This window comes from Anser cygnoides, chromosome 5 (genome assembly GCF_040182565.1).
Source record: "Anser cygnoides isolate HZ-2024a breed goose chromosome 5, Taihu_goose_T2T_genome, whole genome shotgun sequence".
Taxonomy (NCBI): Eukaryota; Metazoa; Chordata; class Aves; order Anseriformes; family Anatidae; genus Anser; species Anser cygnoides.
The window spans coordinates 63,986,711-64,004,094 of record NC_089877.1 but is presented as its reverse complement, the minus strand read 5'-3'; the positions used below and the strand labels follow the sequence as shown (position 1 = coordinate 64,004,094).

Here is a 17,384-nt window from a genome sequence, read left to right as displayed (position 1 = left end):
TTTGTGAAGTCCTTATGGATGCCGTGAATGTTTTGAAACTGGAAAGACTTTGTGAGGATCTTGAAAGCTTGTGCAGATGTTGGAGTGCTGCAAATGACTTGTCTGTCAGATGAGTACTGCTTTAGAGCGTTTGCCCTCTAAGGACAGGTCTACTTCACATACCCCGTGATCCCACAAAGATACTTCTCCAGAGGTTTGGACTGCCAGCTCCCCCTATAAAATTAGGGAGAGCACCTAGCACTTGTCTGCATGCTTTTGGGAACAGCCCTTTGGCAGGAGGCCCTGTCAGTGTAGCACTTCCTTAACGTGAGAGAGGAGACTGTACCACAGTAGAAAACCGATGTTCTCCCCACTGTTATCATGTCACGCCTTCTTAAGTGTTCAGAAGCCAGCTTTTCCTACGCTACCGGAAACTTCTGAAGAAGGCAGACCAGGGCAAGAACGGAAACCCCAAAATCATGTAAAGCAAAGGGTGTAATGGGGCAGTGGATGTGGAAAAATCCATTATTGTACACTAATCCCATCTGTATTCTTCAGGAAATTCTTTCCCCTCCTTTTCTAAGCAACTTTTCTAGTTAAGATACTTGGCCCAAATTTGGCATTTGTTTCCCAACTTTAAGTGTATCAGCATACCAAACATGCATGGCTGTCAGGAAATTAATGATTAGTGAATTTGGTCCCCAGTTTGGATTTTGGGGAAGTCTGGGGCAAGTATGGTGTACTTCAGCTCAGATTCATTAAAAGAGAAAGGAAAACTCCTTTAACTTTCTTTTCAGCAAGAATGATTTTGGCGGCTCGCCTAATTGTTTACAGAAGCAATGGGGAAGATTTGGGAAAAGAGCAAGAATGCTTACTTGTTCTTTCAGCTGATTTACTTTATCTTGGAGAAGCCTCTTCACAAGCCTTAGTTTCTGTTCAACATCCATCATACGTTCTTCCATCGTTTTCAGAAGCTGCTCATGACCCCCCTGGAAAGCAACAGGAGAATCAGTTAACAACGATCTGTTCCCATTCACCAGTCATCTTCCTTTCACTTTATGTGTAAGAAAAAAGTTGGCAATCCACGCTCAAGTCCATTTTAAAGAGTCAACTAAGTTAATAAACAGCTCGTGGAAGCAAAATGTTATGGCAACATTTAAAGGACATTCACAGCATTAATGGATTTTTCCAAATCGAAGTTATATTTTAGATTAAGATCTAAGACAAATTGATGTAAAATTCTGAGTTCCATCTTGACTGTGGTAATTAGATCTGGATAGCTTCCTTTTCTTGTTTTTAGGTGTTGCCATATACCTGCTGAACGTGGGAAACAATACCAATCAAAATTGTAGTGGCTTTAGGGGAAAAGAAAAAAAGTGAGGTCATAATGGTGTCACTTTGTGCAACTCTTCTGTGCCAAAGACCCCTCAAAATTGAATAATATCCTAAAAAATCTAGGATGCTATTATCCCAAACTTGGTTTTTACTTTCTTCGGATTAGTTGTAGATAGATAATGCTTCTGAATACTCTAACATGCTTTTGCTGCTTTCCTTCAGTGAAGTGATGGACAATCTAACTAAAAGGATTGTCATGAGAGTGCCTGTTACACCAGCAGTTGAGAGGGATTTTCCCAAATAAATTAGAAACACCAGGAACTATAAGGAGTTACAATCCACTTCCCAGTGGTCATTGTCATGCTATCGATGCTAACGTTAGGAAGTCATCTGAAAAGATTACTTTGAGAAAGCACTAACCTTCTCCCTAAAACAAAATACCTTCAAAACCAAAGTACCTTCATATTTCTGGGGGGAGAATAAATGAAAAAACCCTGAGGAAGGAGACCAGTTCAAGAAGTTGGTTGTTCATCTAAACCACTGTAGAAAGACCCTCTTGGATTGATTGAAGTCCACTCAACGTAGTTGTTGGAACACCAGAAACTCTTTAAACCTTTGTATGGGGTTATACAATCACTTTGCTTGTGAAGAAATTGAAAAAAGTTACATTAGAGCTGTACAGAAAGCAGTTTTAAAGTGTTGCTGGACAAGAGATATTTCCAGGTTAACAAAAGTACTACTAAGCAGAATTTGCAAGGGACTTTCTAAACAAATTATCTTCAGCTATCTTCTGTAATTTGATTGGAATTCAAAAACGTGGCTGAACATAACATTTCTTGCTGGTTACAGGAACCTTGAGGGAGTAGGTCAGTGGAATCTAAGAACTAGTGGTCTCAACATCTGTGAGCCTTGTTGTTTGGCTTAAAGTTAATTTGAGAATGTTCTGCCTAATTTCATATTATTGCGTGTTTAATGGGAAAAGCCAGCTCAAGCATTAGCTTTAAGGTCATTAAGATAAGCAAAATGATCGTTGAAAGGAAACAGCTGAAAAGGTTCATGGCTCCCAACTAGAAAAAACATAGGTCTTTAAGCAGTGGTGGTAGACCTCAAATTACTAGGGAAAAGAAATGTCATTTAATCTAGTAATTTGAGACCAAAGAAAATCACCAAGGAATGCCTTCAGAGAAAAAAAGTCTGTTAATAATTTTCCCCTTTTCTGGAACTACCATTTTTACTTTATGGTCACAGCAGAAAGATATGTCTACATATTCTGGACATTCTTTTCTCAAGTGTGGGTCTGCTGGGGAAGCAGCGTATCTGTATGTAAGTATATCCCGTACTGAAAAACCTTCCCAGAAGTCATAGAACAGAACCACAGGATGGTCTGGGCTGGAAGGGACCTTACAGCCCATCTAATTCCAGCCCCTGACAGGGGCAGGGACCCCTGCTCCCAGCCCCATCCAGCCTGGAGGCCTTGGGCAGCCTGCACCAGGGCTTCAGCACCCTCAGCGTGAAGTCCTGATAAGATGATCCTCAATATCAATGACATTGTCTAAATCTGTTAATTCTTTGTCATAAAGCTGGGACTATTGATACCATTAAGACAAGAGACATTATGTTTAAAAAAAATTTTATTTTTCATTTACATCAAAAAGTGTCATCTTTCCCTGTTAAAAAAAGTTTATACATCTTTTACAAAAATGCAGTATAAATACCTCAGATTTTCTTCAAGTCTCATATAAAATTAATGCCATTTGAGAAAAATAGTCTCTTTCCCCGTTGAACAAATCCACATTTTAAATAACATAAATAGAAACGATTTGTAACAAATTAAAAAGGACAGCTTATGAACTTTCACAAAATAGCTTCTAGACAAATAAATAGGAAATAACACTGTGGAGACTTTTTTTTTTTAATAAAAAAAGCACAACATTTGATCCTCAAGTTTCTCAGCTTATGCCAGTTCGTATGTTTGTGTGTGTTTATCATGGTAAGGAATGAGATCATAAGCAGCCAAGCTGTCAGAGGTGCCCGATCCTCCTGTAGGAATCTGCATGCACTGCTCGCTGCTCCGGTAGCAAGGCCTAGAGAAAGAAGGCAAGTGGGATACTTCACCCTGATATCCAGATTTTCTTTTAAATATGTATGTTTACTTAAAGCAAACCACCAATACAAGCTAAGCAAGCAACACAAGACATAAAACACACAAGAAAACATGCAGAGTATCACATATTTCTCTGAACATTAGTATTAGCGCTACACAAATGCAATTAAGGAAAAATTCAGGATGCATTTCCTAGACGTAAGGTCTCTGAAGAGGGCTTATCCACATTTTTGGGGGATTAAGATCAGTAACAGTAATTAAGTGCAATTAGCAAAGCAGTTAAGTTTCTTAAGAGGAAATTATCTGCTGCTATATATAGTCTCACAGATTGCCAAACAGCATTTGTGAAAAACGCAGTCCAACTGACCTCCTTTGAAAACTTGCTTGCATTTCTATTTTAAACTTAGGCGCAAGTCTTTTCTTGAGAGAGAACAAGCTGTTGGGTCGGAGGTTGAGTTTTCAAATTAAGACCTGAATAAAGGGGGAGTTGAGCAACTCAAAGTAGTCGAAACAAAAATATGGGTTAGCAGAGGTTGTAAGGGAACTTGGGAGAACCTCAGGTCACTAACAGGCCCACAGCTCTAGTTATTGAGCAAGGAAAGGGAGAAGGGGAAGGGAAGAGGAGTGCAGCAATTGCTATTGCGCAGCAGGGATCACAGCGCTAGCCGCAGCAGCCGCGGTCATCTGTAATTCAGAAGAGTGCAGACAGGTCACCACAGGAGAAGAGGCTGAGGAGTTTTATTTTGGTGAAGTTTGAATTGTAACCTCGGTGGACAACAGCTAACACTGACTGTAATACAAGTGAGAACACAGACCACCATGATCGGAAAGCAAATGGAAGTTGCAGAGCATGAGGAAGACACAGGAATACCAAAGAGGAGGACAACTTTGGATACCTGAAAGAAGAAAGCTGCAAAGTGCAAAGCAGTAGCAGCAAAACTAGGTAGTTAAATTTACATAGAAAGCACAGCCAACCTGGCGTTGTACTCACTGGAGAAAAGATGATGAAGGGGGGTTAGGGTGCAATTTCTCAACATGCTAAAGGGAACATTAAAGTGGACATAAGCTCAACTAGATGTTAACCCTAGAAATCAGGACCATACAATCATTTAGATTGGAAAAGACCTTCAAGATCATCTGGTCCAACCTTTAACCTGGTATTGCTGAGTCCACCAGTAAACCACGTCCCTTAGCTCTACACCTACACGTTTTCTGAAGACCTCCAGGGTTGGTGACTCAACTACTTCCCTGGGCAGCCTGTTCCAAGACTTCACAACCCTTTCAGTGAGGAAATTTTTCCTAATATGCAACCAATGATGATGAATTAAAAATAGAATCAACGTGAATTAAAGCATGATGTGCTTAAAGAAATGTTTCAGTTTGTCTCAGCTTAAAGTACTGACAAATTTAGCCTTTTTTAATTGCTGTAGAATGCATGTTTAACAACGATTTTAGAAAGTTATGTAGTTAGAAAGTTATGTAATAAAGCTCTTGAAAACAGCTGTAGGAGACGTTATAAACTGGGAGCTTGTTGATATCCATTCACTTTAAGCAAAAATCAATATAAAAAGTTAAAAGGATTAAGTATGTTGACAGCAAATACTTGCAAAACCTCTCTAAAAGGATTTTTAAATTCATGAAGCCTTCTAGGATAAAAGGTTTTTACGGGAAACATAAGTGATGCATCTGTAGAACTACAAGTTCCGGGATGTGACTAGTTTGCAAATTGTTTCTCAGGCTTTCAAAGGCAAAATTACAAAATGACTCCTAATGCAATTCACAGCACATTCATTTGCAGATGCTACTGCTGTAATATGGCTTTTATTGATTTCAAAATTAAACTGCATGCTCTGCTTTCTAGGGTATGTGACCAAGCGCATTAACCTGTAGTAATGCATTTCCATCAGGACTCAGCTGAAAATGAGAGAACCTTATAATTGATTTTTTTCTTATCCTATATTATTTGTTGTTAAGCTCATTTTTTGAAGGAGAAACATTCCATTTAATGCCTTTATTAAAAATACAATCTTACTCCAAGTTTTGTAGGCTTTAGAAACTATTACTGCATATATTCTTTCTCCATAACTTTTTTTCCCCAAAATACCCTATTTATGGTATGATAGTATGATTATGCACGGTCAGAATTTTCGAACTTCAGTCTTGAACTTTTCTATACATATATATTTTTATATACATTTTATAAAATGCAACAACAACCTGAGTGTAAAACAAAGGGTTTTTTTCCTACTAACAGATTAAAAGCTTAAATAAAACACTGACATTTTTATTAGAACTTTATCTTTTCTTATAAAATAATAATACAACTTGATCTTAAAACATATGGCCAGAGCTGAGGCTTTAGAGATCTGGTTACTTTTTGAAGAAACAAGTCATTTGACAAGCCTAATTTAATTTTTTTTTTTATGGGAGATGCAAAATTTTCTACCAGAGCTTATTATTCTTACCTATAAGCTTCTTACCTATAACCTTACATGTTAAAATACTAGAAGTAACTCAGCCCAATATGTGCACTGACTGCATTCTTCCTTGGAATTAGATTGTTTTCTCTCAGAAACGCCAGTGATGAAGTCTCTGTATAACAGTAACAGTGTTATCCAAACAATGCCCTGTCATGACCAAATAATGCAGATGGGCTGACCCTATAAAAAAGGACTTTTGTTTTTATTATGCCTACTACATTTGACAGCAAAATTCTGTGTAACAGCAACAGCCAAAACGAATGGTTTTATATTTGATGTATGTGTGCTTGTGCAACATGTGGCATAGGGTATTTTTTCAAAACAGTGGTTCCAGACATGGACATTAGGTAAAGAAAAAACTAAAAACACTTACTGCACATTGATCGGAAGGAGAAAAGCCAGTTGAACGTGGATAGGAGTGATTTTATTTCAAGAAGAGGACTTCAGAAATGAGCTATGACTTAAGCAATATACGCTAAATGTCAAAGATGTACGAAACAAACCTTTGTTAGAATGAATTTTAATTTTTGAACTGGCATAAACAGAGAATGGATCTCATCCAACTGAAAAAAAACCAGTCAACTAACCAAACACCCTTCTAAAGTTGTAACCTGCAGAGAAACGAGGGCTTTACCTGTTGCATGTTTGTTTCAGAGGGTCTGCTTTCAAGTTCTTCCTGAAGACGTTGACTCCTCCTCTCTGCTTGTAGTAGCTGGTGTTGGAGCTGCAGGAACTGGTCCTTGGGCACCACGGCACAGCCTTGCTGCTGGAGCTCCCAGGGGTGCGGTGGCTGGCTAAGCATCACGCTGCTGCTCGAGTGTAGCATCTGAACAGCAAAACACATCGCCATCAGCAGAAAGCAGCGCTGCAGATCGCACAAGCTGTTTTTCAGAGTTTCTTCTGCATGATATGTGATTCACTAGACATCAGCTTAGTCTTAAATAATTCCTTGTACACGAGAGAAACAAGCCTGAAGTCAGTAACAGAAGCTAAAACTCCTCTTTTCACTGAGAAAGACGTCTCTCTCTCTGTAGCTCTACAGTCGAAGTCTAAAGGAGAGTGAACTTTGATTCATAATTTCAGACCTGACCTGTAATTCACTGAATTTCTGATGAAATCATGTCAAACTTAAACGGGCCTGTGGTGAGCTTTAACTTGAATATTCCTTGTTAGTTTTCACCTTGATCTTAGCAATTCTTTTAAAAATAATATCTAGTTACAAATAAAAGCGCTAGCACGAGGCAGGCCGTTGTCCACCAGTGCTGCTCATTTCTAGTCTTTAATTTAGGACGGAAAGGTAAGTTCCCTATATAGAAAACTTGTTTTCCTTTCGTGTATGGGGATTTAAGTAATCTCATGCTATCTGCTACATTATATTCAAAATCCAGTATTTAGAATCCCATATATCTTTCTTTATGTTCACTACTGTAGAAATCTCAGCGCATTTTATGATTTTCATTTAGAGTCACACCACAAGCAGAGCTTGATAGAAATTCTGGAGTCTTAAGCGACTGTGCTGCATAAGCAAAAGCGTACCTGGAGGGGCCCTTGAGAGATGCATGCATGTAGTAACCTGAAGTAGTTTAATTCCCAACTGAAGTCTTGCTTTCATTAGAAAGGTTTCTGCACATAACAAGTCTGTTATATAAAAGGTAGTTATTGCCAGCATAGAGTGTGCACATACTGGGTGTCCTTTGTGAAGTTACACCAATGAAAAAGCTTCTGTAGTAGTAGGACTAGGCCACTCACATGTAATATTTCACATTCATAATCATCCTTGCTGTAGCAAAAAGAGCATTTAAGAACAGACTTGGCTGAAAAGGTTTAACTTTCTCGCATCTTTTAGCTAAGTGCTGCTGCCAAACAATGCCATGACAGTTACTGGATGAAGGTGGGTAGAGAAGTCAGGCACTTCTGGAATGACCTCACTATGGTAGCATTGTATCTACAAGAGACAGATAAACTATCCCAGAATTAGATGAACTTTTGGACAATATTATGAATTAAGATTGTTTTGTGTGATTTTCTAGACTAAAATAAAATCCAGGTAAGACTACTTCACAGCTGTAACAAGTTATAATACTAAAAAGAAACCACTTTAAACTACACAGTAAAACCCCCGATGTTTCAGGCAAGCCATTTTGCAGCTTGAATTTGCATAAGATTAATGCTTTCTTCCTGTAAAGATCATTCTTCCTGTAAAAGTCAGTTAACCGTATCATAAAACGCTCCCTCATTATCTCATAACCATTACTCTGGTCCCTTAGGAAAAGGTCTGTGAGACTGTGTTAGTGGTATTACTTTTCCTTTCGCAAATGCTGTAATTAAGGGCTCAATTAGTAACCGTAGTTCAATTATTGAGTTCATCTATAATGGAATCAACTATAAGCATTTCTCATAATGGTGTAGTTTTGGTATCAGGGGTACTGCTCTAATGTAGACATAGTATTGGCCTGTTTGAAGTGTGGTAATGTTAGTGCCTGGCCATGTTAGTGTCCGTTCACCTCTGCTGGCCCAAGTAAACAGAATATAGGCTGAAATATTTATAATATTTTAAAATACTTAAGAAAATACAACTTTTTTTAAAAATCTATTAGTAGGTTCTCCTGAATCAACTTGTCTGTAAAGGACCTGTTCTTTTACTGACAATGTAAATCACAGAAATAATGAAATTTCAGTGGAATTTGTTTAGGGTTTCATATGATGTTGTAAAGCACATGAGTATCTAATGAACGTGCTGATGAAACAATCAATGTTAACAACATCTTCAAAATAAATACCGGTTGCATAGTTAATGAAAACAATGTAGTTTTGCCATATTCAGCTGTGGAAGGAAGCACAACAGTAACGAGCTTGCTAAACTATTAGGGATGACACTGAGTGCGGTCACACATCGAGTATTAAGGAAACATTTGACAGTCTGGTCAAAAAGCATGCAGGATGTCAGAGGTAAATATGAGAACACCTTCAAGCCTCACAGTCATTGGGTTAGAAGGAAGGGGTTGAGCCACTTTTCATTTTCTCACGATCAGTTTAATTCTTTGGAATGCAATTGCTCATTTCTCCATTTTCACAGTAACGCCTTACAAACATGCAGCTTTTTGCCTGCAGAATCAAATCACAGACATGTGCTAGCCACACCAAATTAGTTCAGCTGCCAAAGTAAGAATGGAACATTAAAATGAATAGTGGCTTCTTTGCTTAAAAGACACATGGAATAGAAATCCATAAAAGACAAAGTGTTTTCTCCATGCTATGGTAGTACATTGAAAATGATTGCTCTACCTTCGCACACTATTTCAGAAAGAGAACTGCACCCTTCTCTGCTAGTTCCAACCACTGAGCTCTAGACAGGTTAGCCACGAACAAAAGGAGAACAGGCACAAAAGAGAAAGTTAGAAGTCAAAGCGTTAAGTGAATGTTATACACACCTGTTGGGAAAATGTTATCAGAAGTAACAAAAATCCTGCATGTGTGAAATACAAAGTTTTGGGAGGAAATGCAATTCCACGCTTGATGTTTATACTGAAGGAATTAGTGTTTAGATTTTTCCCAAAGCAATATTAAGAATGCATAAAAGCACAGCATATAAAAACTGTTGTCAGTAACTTGTCAAGATCTCATCTTTTCTAATTGAGTTTTTAATAATTTTACAGCTAATTACAGAGTATATTCAGTATAACATGTTTCCCATTCACTTACTGGATATTTTTAAGGGCTGTAAAAGCCTCATCTTGAAGATACTTTAATTTATGGAACATGCCAAAACTTTGAGGGGGTTAAGTTATGTTTTAAGACTCAAATTCAGACAAAATTGCAGAGACAGCTCCCAGGTCAGTCCTGACCACAGGGGATAAAGTAACTTCAGTTAAGCTTTTCTGTTCCTGTAACCACCATCACCAAAGAATTCAGCAGTTTCCATAACACACGATCCATCTCCAGCAACACCAAGCAAACCTTCACATTTACGGCAGGCTTTTGAAGAGTCTCAGTTGAAGTTTTCACTCATGCCTTTAGATTAACAGAAAGTTGCATAAATTGTTATTTGATTATGCTCTAGATAAACTAGCAAGGCTTCAATTCAGCAAATTATTCCCATAGTAAATGAGAACAGGTTTCTACGTTAAGAGCACCATTATGCAAATATTAGTTAAGAAACTTGAGGTTACATGTTTTAGGAAGGAAGAGGGAAGTGTTAGCCTTGCCTCAAACACGGAAGCAAATTTCTTCACTATTTGACTTTGTATCTGAGATCTTACGTGGATTATGGTAAGCCAGTGTGCTTCATGTTTGTCACACTAACATTGATTATAAAAGATTATATTATTATTAGTGATCAATTCTAGTTTCAATCAGTTTCCCCCTGAAGAGGATATTTTTTTGTAAATAAATTCACAGATTCAGTGAGATACCGATAAACCTCCCCACTACAGTCAGTACAGTCAACACCTATTGAACAGTACCTCCATTAACTGATCATCCAGTTTGACTTGCTTTTTTCTTAGCCCTTCATTTTCTGAGCTTGTTTCCAATTCATGTTCAAGAGAATTCATCTGGCTGATCTACGAAAGACAGGAAGTTTCCTTAGAAAGGCGGTAGTTTCCTTTCATCTGTTGCGTTCAATATGCAAGTCATGAGTCGTTGCACATCCAGACAATTCATGATTAAAAGATTAAGTATTTGGACAAGCATAATGCTTTGTTAAAATCTGTGTCTAAGGTAATGTTACACAGTGTGGCTGACAAAAGTGTCAAATAATAGGTAGGGTAGCTGATTTTCAATTTAAATATGCTAGCATTACCACATGAGCACTGTGTGCTGCAGAGCACTTGGAAAGGCTGCATTTTTATTTATTTTTTATGTTCCCATGCTCCACCACTGAACTGTTTGTGCCAAGCAGAAGTCCTACAGCATACTGGCACTCCGACAGCCCCACCACAGAAGCACAGGAGACTGTGGGCTCCTTGGGACAGGAATTTGTAAAAAGACATGGAGCACAAAGCTCGGAGTAAAAGAAAGTTGCAGCTTTCCATCTCTGAGAGCTGTTGTGATAAGCCCAGCACTGACTCACACATTTACCATCTGAAACTAACCTTCCTATTTGCAGATGACAACTCCTTCTGAAGCTGTTCACACTCTCTCTTCAAGCTTAATTTCTCTTGCTCTATGGCTTTGACAATACCTGACTGGCTTTGATGCTTTTGGTGCTTCAGGGAAAGGATGGTGGATTCCAGCTGTCGGATCTAGAGAGACCAGAGATGAACAAATGTGGAAAGGCATTCCAAACCATTCAAAGCCTGCTTCATAAAGGCATTTCCAGTAGGTCAAAACTGACATTGCACTGTGAATCAATTGCATCTACTTAATTTACAATATCAAGTATCAACCTATTTCAGACTCATAACAGATTCTGGTATTTTTGACGTTTTAGCTTTGAGCATCATGTCTTCCCTTCCCTCTCCCCATAATCTGCTTAATAGTGTGAGCTAAGAAATTAAACATGACTAATGCTAGGAGTATGAAGAATGTTTTTTAAAAATGGTAATAACTGAAAGTTAGACCAGAATCTTAGACAAGAGTCACCAGGATTTTCTTTAAAATTACCAGGATTTTCTTTAAAAAAAGAGCCATTGCTTGAACTATCGTAAGAGTGCCTGCCTACTCAGTGCAGGTAGGAAGGAAAGCCACCTCACGATGCCTTCTTTCTACTAAAGTTTCTACCCAAAACTCATGGGCAGCATTCCTCTTCTGCACTACCCGCTGCAAAATAAGGATCACCGAGTATTGCCTTGCGTGAGCGCCTGCCCTCGTGATCTGGGGGCTCGCCGAGGTTACCTTCTCCCTGGCGAGGACCAGGTCGGCGGTGGTGCTGTGGACCTCCCTCCGCAGCCGCTCGTTCTCCTGCCCGAGCTGCTGCTGCTCCGGCTCGTCCTGCTGCGAACGCCTCTGCTGCTCCTGTGGCCCTGGGGAAGGCACAGCCCGCTCGAGGACCCGGTTCTTAAGACAGACAGAATTGCAGGGTTAGGCCTTAAACAAAGAAGCAGACATTTGCTCTCTTCAGGCGGGTTTTAAGTAGGCTTTCAGTAGCTGCAGACCAAAGGCACAGGATTCCCGTCTTTCCCCCAGCCTAGGCACCATTTTCCCATAAAAACCCAATATGCTAATCACGGTGCAAAGCCAAGTGCTTCCTGAAGTGCTTCCCTCTGCTAAAATCACAGATACAGCCATGCACCAGCATGGTTACTGCGAGTGCACACAGTTCGACGATACAAAACGGCAATTTGCACTCTATTTCACAGCCTCATCAAGCAAATAATAGAACTCCATTATATATTATTCAGTAATAGCTGTAATTTAGTTCCTGTTGTACAGTCCTGAAGCACTCTCTTCTCCATGTGGACATTAAATATTCCTTTAATTACATAGCAAACAAGCCAAATTAGTGTCTGAATTCATAACACCAATCACGAGACTGCTGTCTGCAACCTCCTTCAGTTACAGTTCCTCATCAGCTCAGAAAGGCTGCTACAATACCGTGCCTTTCAGAAACAAATTTCAAAATTAGACCTCCCTGTCAATTACTAGCTTTGTTGTTGATACACTTACAGTCTGTTATGTGTAAATTCATATTACCCACTGCTTTATTTTTTTTTGAAAAGAGTTTGTTCTGGGGAAGAAGAATAAAGGCTCTTAGAAAATGGACTGATCATGGCCTGCCATCACATTTAGACATATAAGTAAATCGCTGCTATGTACAACATTACAGAACTACTCTTAGTCAACTATTTTAAAACTGAAAACCAAAACAGAAAATATCATTAGAACAGGACTTTTTTGTACTCTTCTCCTTTTAGCTGTTTTTGTTAGCTTTTTATCACTTGTGTTTACAAAAGAGTCAATAATTACAATTCAGAGTCTGCTTGCTCAGATCCGCAGCTCTACTTGTGTCCTTTTAGTGAGCAAGCTAACCCTCCAAAAAATAAGTGGGCTACAGTGACAGGCTACAGAAGAGCAGCAACTAGCTGCTATTAAATTGGTAATTTGAATCTGAAAATATGACAAGTGGAGTTGACCAAATTGCAGGCCCTTGAAGCCAGTTACCTTTTCATTGGCATTCTGCAGTTGCTTGTGTAAAGACATCACTTCTTGTTCCAGAGTTTCCTTCTCCTGCCGCGCCGCCCGTAGGTCCGATTTCAGGCGGGACATCTGGAGGTTGGTGTTTTGCAGCGTTTCATCTAGACTCTGAACCTGTAACGGGCAGGAACACAACTTCATGTTTGCTGTACCTTGCTGTACCAAGACTTGTCGTGAGCTTGGTCCGCTGAGGGGTACATATGCCACAAATCACAGGGATTTGGCCGCTGTCTGTTGGAAGGGTGAAAGAAACGGTGACAGCCCACCTCCTGAAAATGCTAAATGATTCCCTGAATTTCTGCTTGAAGTTAGCCACAAACTCTTAAACATGGCTGAAATACTGTACTCAGATATGCATTTTCCACCCCCGAATATTTCCTGTGATATGCTGGGAAAAGGAGATTCCTTTTGAATTATTTATTCTTGGCAGCCCGTGGCCCAGAAGAATCAAGAAAAGCCAAGCAAATGGCCATTTGTTCTCCTCCCTTGACTGTTAAGAAGCAAACCACCACAAGAAAGGAGGGAGCAGAATCTCTGTAGCGTTCTAGGGATCGCTGGGCTGAATGAATTGGCAAAGGGAACTTGGCTGTAGATGCAAAACAGCTTATTCCTGGGGGCAGGGGAGAGAGATCTCATTTAACAAGTTTCCTCTTGTCCTTTAAGAACGTCACTTTGAAAGCCCATCTGTGTCCATTCTTAGCTGCACGAAGCCTTTGAGCATATTAGAAGACGACTGTTTTTAGGAAAAAAGCACTACAAGAGATTAAGAAATGCTTTTGATTTGGGGCTATAACAAAACCCACTTTTATACCTTTTCTTGTGCAACCGTGAGCTGTGTTTTCAGTGTCTGACTCTGTTGCTCCCAGGACTTCCGTTCCTGCTTCAGGCTGCCGACTGCATTCTCTAAGAAGCTTACTTTAGCTACCTGAAATAAGATTACAGCGGTAAGCCCGAACCATTCAGGATCTTCTTTAACTCCATTTGACTTTGGGAGTTAAGCTAGATGGAGTTACAGCTATGCAAAGAAAGTGCAGGAAAGCAAAAAACCCTCAGCTCCCTGCCCGAATCTCCACACAACAGGACCATTATTTATGGCATGCCTACTACGCTGCTCCAGTTCAGAGCTCCAATACATCAGAGCTGCAGTAAGTGCAAGAACACTGTCTTCCTTGTCCTGCTACAATATTTATATCCAGCCCTCTGTTCCTTGCAATGTTTGGAATTTGCTACGTAATCAAATTACAGTAAAGCTGTGCTCCAAAAGCTCTCTAAAAGCAGCAAGGGTAAAAAGGCAATGGCAATAAATCCTTTATTCGTCCTGAAGGTAAGAAAAATCAATGTAGTTTTTTACAGGTTAGGGTGATGGAGATCATGGTTTAATAATTTTAGCACCTTGTTACAGCATGTAGGAGTGACATGGGTTTGCAGTTCTGTCTTACCTTATCGATGCATCTGTTTAATTCCTCACTCAGGGCTTCTTTCTCTTTCAGCAGCTTTTCATTTTTAGCAATTAAGCTGGAAACTTCATTTTGAAGGTCAGAGAGATCAGGACGTCTGGGCAGCTGTGGAAAACAACTGTAAGTCAAGTTTCTGTGCTGTTTCAGAATTTTGCCTGCGAGTGTCACACAAAGCTTTCTCCCCTCCTCAGAGCCAAGCATCATGTTCCAGACAGAGCAGGATAGATGGGAGCAGACTGCAAGCTGCTTCATGACTGATCATATGAATATCACTCAGGATCCAAGACACCCTTCCTGTAAGAACAATGCTAAGGACACCTAAATCACCCTGCAACCCCTCAGATTTGTGTTAAGGCTCCTGCAAGTCACAGGCCAGCAGACAGATGCTGTGCCTCTTACATGAGTTGTATTAGCATAAAAACCCTAATAGGATCATCCCTCTGGGTTGTATGACACCAATTGCACTGAGAAGTGAACCTTCCATATACCTAATTTCCATTGTGTGTATTTATGGTGGTTTTTTTTTTTTTTTAAATAACCGTAACAGATTGGGAATTCTCCTTCCTGCAGCTCAATGTCAGTGTTCCTCTTATAACCTTGATGAGGTGGATAAGGTTTTGGGTTTCTCCTTCCAGGGAAGGGGAAAAAATACCGTACAGATGACTTCTGATCTCTTTCCCAGTTGACAGAGTGCTTTAGCTTAGTCTGCCTGCTCCTGGGTGATTTGGTCTCTGTTCAATCTTCTGTCTTTAATTACACTCAAGCCACAATTCACTGTACTGAATATGCCTCATCTGCTTTTTCTTTTTAAGACCATTATAAATACAAAGCATTAGGAACATCAAATGAGTGCTTTACTCTGAAGAAAATGACTTTGGCACCCTAATCAGGAGGGCTAACTCATTTGTGCCCTTCATTATCTATGATTATTAGCATGTATTTACAGCCAAATGAGCCATGCTCATATGGGCAACAACGAAGTCCTCCAGGAAATTATCTTTTTAAGTTCTGAGCTGTTGAAGCCTCCAGGCAGCAGCACTCTTAATGCTGCACCTCTGCTAGAGGACGTGCTGGAGGACACCAGTCCTCTTGTGGACCTAGATGGATGTCAGGGACTGCTCCGTGGCTGGAGGATGTTCCCCTGCCCATCCCACCCACGCAACCTAGAAAAGCCTGGTATATTGCTTGATTAGAACTATAAATTTTTGGTCTTCATTGTTGAAGTCCATCTGTGAAGATCCACTGCTCTGGAATACCTTTTGGCAAAGGCTAAGTGAAACCAACCTTACGCAAACAATTGCGCATCATGCTGGGAGGTTTTTTCAATAAGATTTATATTCCTCTAGTGTTGTAACGTTTTGTTCGATAAATTAACTATTGAAGATAAATATAAATTAACTATTTCCAACTCAGTCAAGAAAGCAGAACACATGAGACAGCCAGCAGGATGGTGGCTCTAACCCCATCACCTGATGGTACTGGGCAGGCTGCCGTACCTGTTTTGTCTTCTCTAGTTCCTGCTTGAGGATGTGGTTTTCCTGCTCCAATATATGAGCCTGAACTTTGGTTTTCGACAGCTCCATCTCCAAGGAGGACACCATATTTGATGACTGCAAACAGTAAAAACTCAGATTTCAGCTTGGGAGACAGAGTAACAAAGATTAACCTGAGGATGCTACAGTCAGTGGGTTAGAGGTGGGATACACTGGGCTGAACAGAACAGGCATGCTGGAAAATGCAGGTGAAAGTATTTGTCATCACTAGCCTCCACTTTCAAGGCAGAACTGCACCCTTCTATTTCTTTGCAGCAGCCAGAAAGCAGGTGCTGCCACACTTTCCCTCCACCCCTACTGCTGCATGCATGGACATTTGCAATAAGTGCTAGGAAAAGTTCAGATTTGAAAGACCACACACGGCTTGAGAAAGGGATGCTAATTCCTAAAGGTTCAGTTGTTTCACACCACTAGAGACACTTATCCTGTACCTTTACTTTAGCGTTTTCCAGTTCCTCTTTCAGTACCAGTCTCTCCTTTTCCCATTCTTCCAGCGTACACTTTCCTGCTTCCCTTTCCTTTTGCTTGAGCACCCTCGCCAGCTGTTGGTTAAGATCCTGCACATCTGCTTGGCTTTTGGAGTTCCTCTGGCTCAGTTCTGTGTTTTCAGAGTCCAGCTGCTGGTTCCTGGTCTTCAGATCTGCTACCTGAAGTGGGACGGCAGCGTCAGTTAGGACTATTTCTGCATTGGATGGCAGGGTTTTTGTTTGTTTTAATCCATTTCCTTTCTGTTCGGGTGATTAAAAAGAAAAGCTGACAAACGTCACCCCAATTCATTGGCCCAGCCACGGAGACAGAATCCCAGAACGGTGACTCAATGGTGTGACAGCAGATAACTGCCTGCGCTCCATGTAACAGTCACTACCCCAGCAACACTGCTTTATTTCCCTATAACCTATTGAACTTGCTCCACGCCCCAGTATTAAGGCCAAATCAAGAAGACCCCTATGTAAGAAGGGTAGGACTGCTGCTGATGGCACGCCGCATGCAGCCTCACAAACTTAATTTCTTAGAATTGGCCTCAGATATATCAGTTCTACCTGGCATACCTCTCAGTTCCTTCTTCCCTTTTCCATGCTGGTATAAGTATTTTGAGTGTTACGCTGACAAGCTATGAGATTATCCTGAGCAATAGAGAATTTTACTGAGAAATACCGCAAGGAACATGGCTGTAAAACCTACTTAAACCTTCTATTACTTGCCTAGCACAGTGAACCTCCCTTTAAACAAAAGCAGTGAAGTCTCATGGATATGAGCAAAAGGTCACTGCTGGCAGCAGTCCTAGACCCATCCAGCTGGGAAGTAGGAAGAGGCTGAGTCACGTAACCTCTCTCCCATGGGC

At 40.2% G+C, this 17,384-nt stretch overlaps 1 protein-coding gene across 8 annotated transcripts in view; it reads right to left on the bottom strand.

Moving 5' to 3' along the window:
* Positions 1–17,384, bottom strand: part of NIN (ninein) — a 61,425-nt gene that overhangs the window by 4,158 nt on the left and 39,883 nt on the right. For 4 of the 8 annotated variants that reach the window (XM_066997408.1, XM_066997407.1, XM_066997413.1 and 1 more), the window contains 10 exons: positions 16,474–16,689; positions 15,986–16,099; positions 14,472–14,594; positions 13,844–13,957; positions 13,000–13,146; positions 11,734–11,895; positions 10,992–11,141; positions 10,362–10,460; positions 6,533–6,724; positions 855–968 (listed from right to left, as the gene is read on the bottom strand). In XM_066997408.1, coding sequence (XP_066853509.1) covers positions 855–968; positions 6,533–6,724; positions 10,362–10,460; positions 10,992–11,141; positions 11,734–11,895; positions 13,000–13,146; positions 13,844–13,957; positions 14,472–14,594; positions 15,986–16,099; positions 16,474–16,689 — 1,431 coding nt within the window. Of the gene's footprint in view, positions 1–854; positions 969–3,232; positions 3,399–4,409; positions 4,457–6,532; positions 6,725–9,183; positions 9,245–10,361; positions 10,461–10,991; positions 11,142–11,733; positions 11,926–12,999; positions 13,147–13,843; positions 13,958–14,471; positions 14,595–15,985; positions 16,100–16,473; positions 16,690–17,384 lie in introns of those variants that run through there. The other 4 variants (XM_066997409.1, XM_066997410.1, XM_066997411.1 and 1 more) reach the window with 4 other exon arrangements.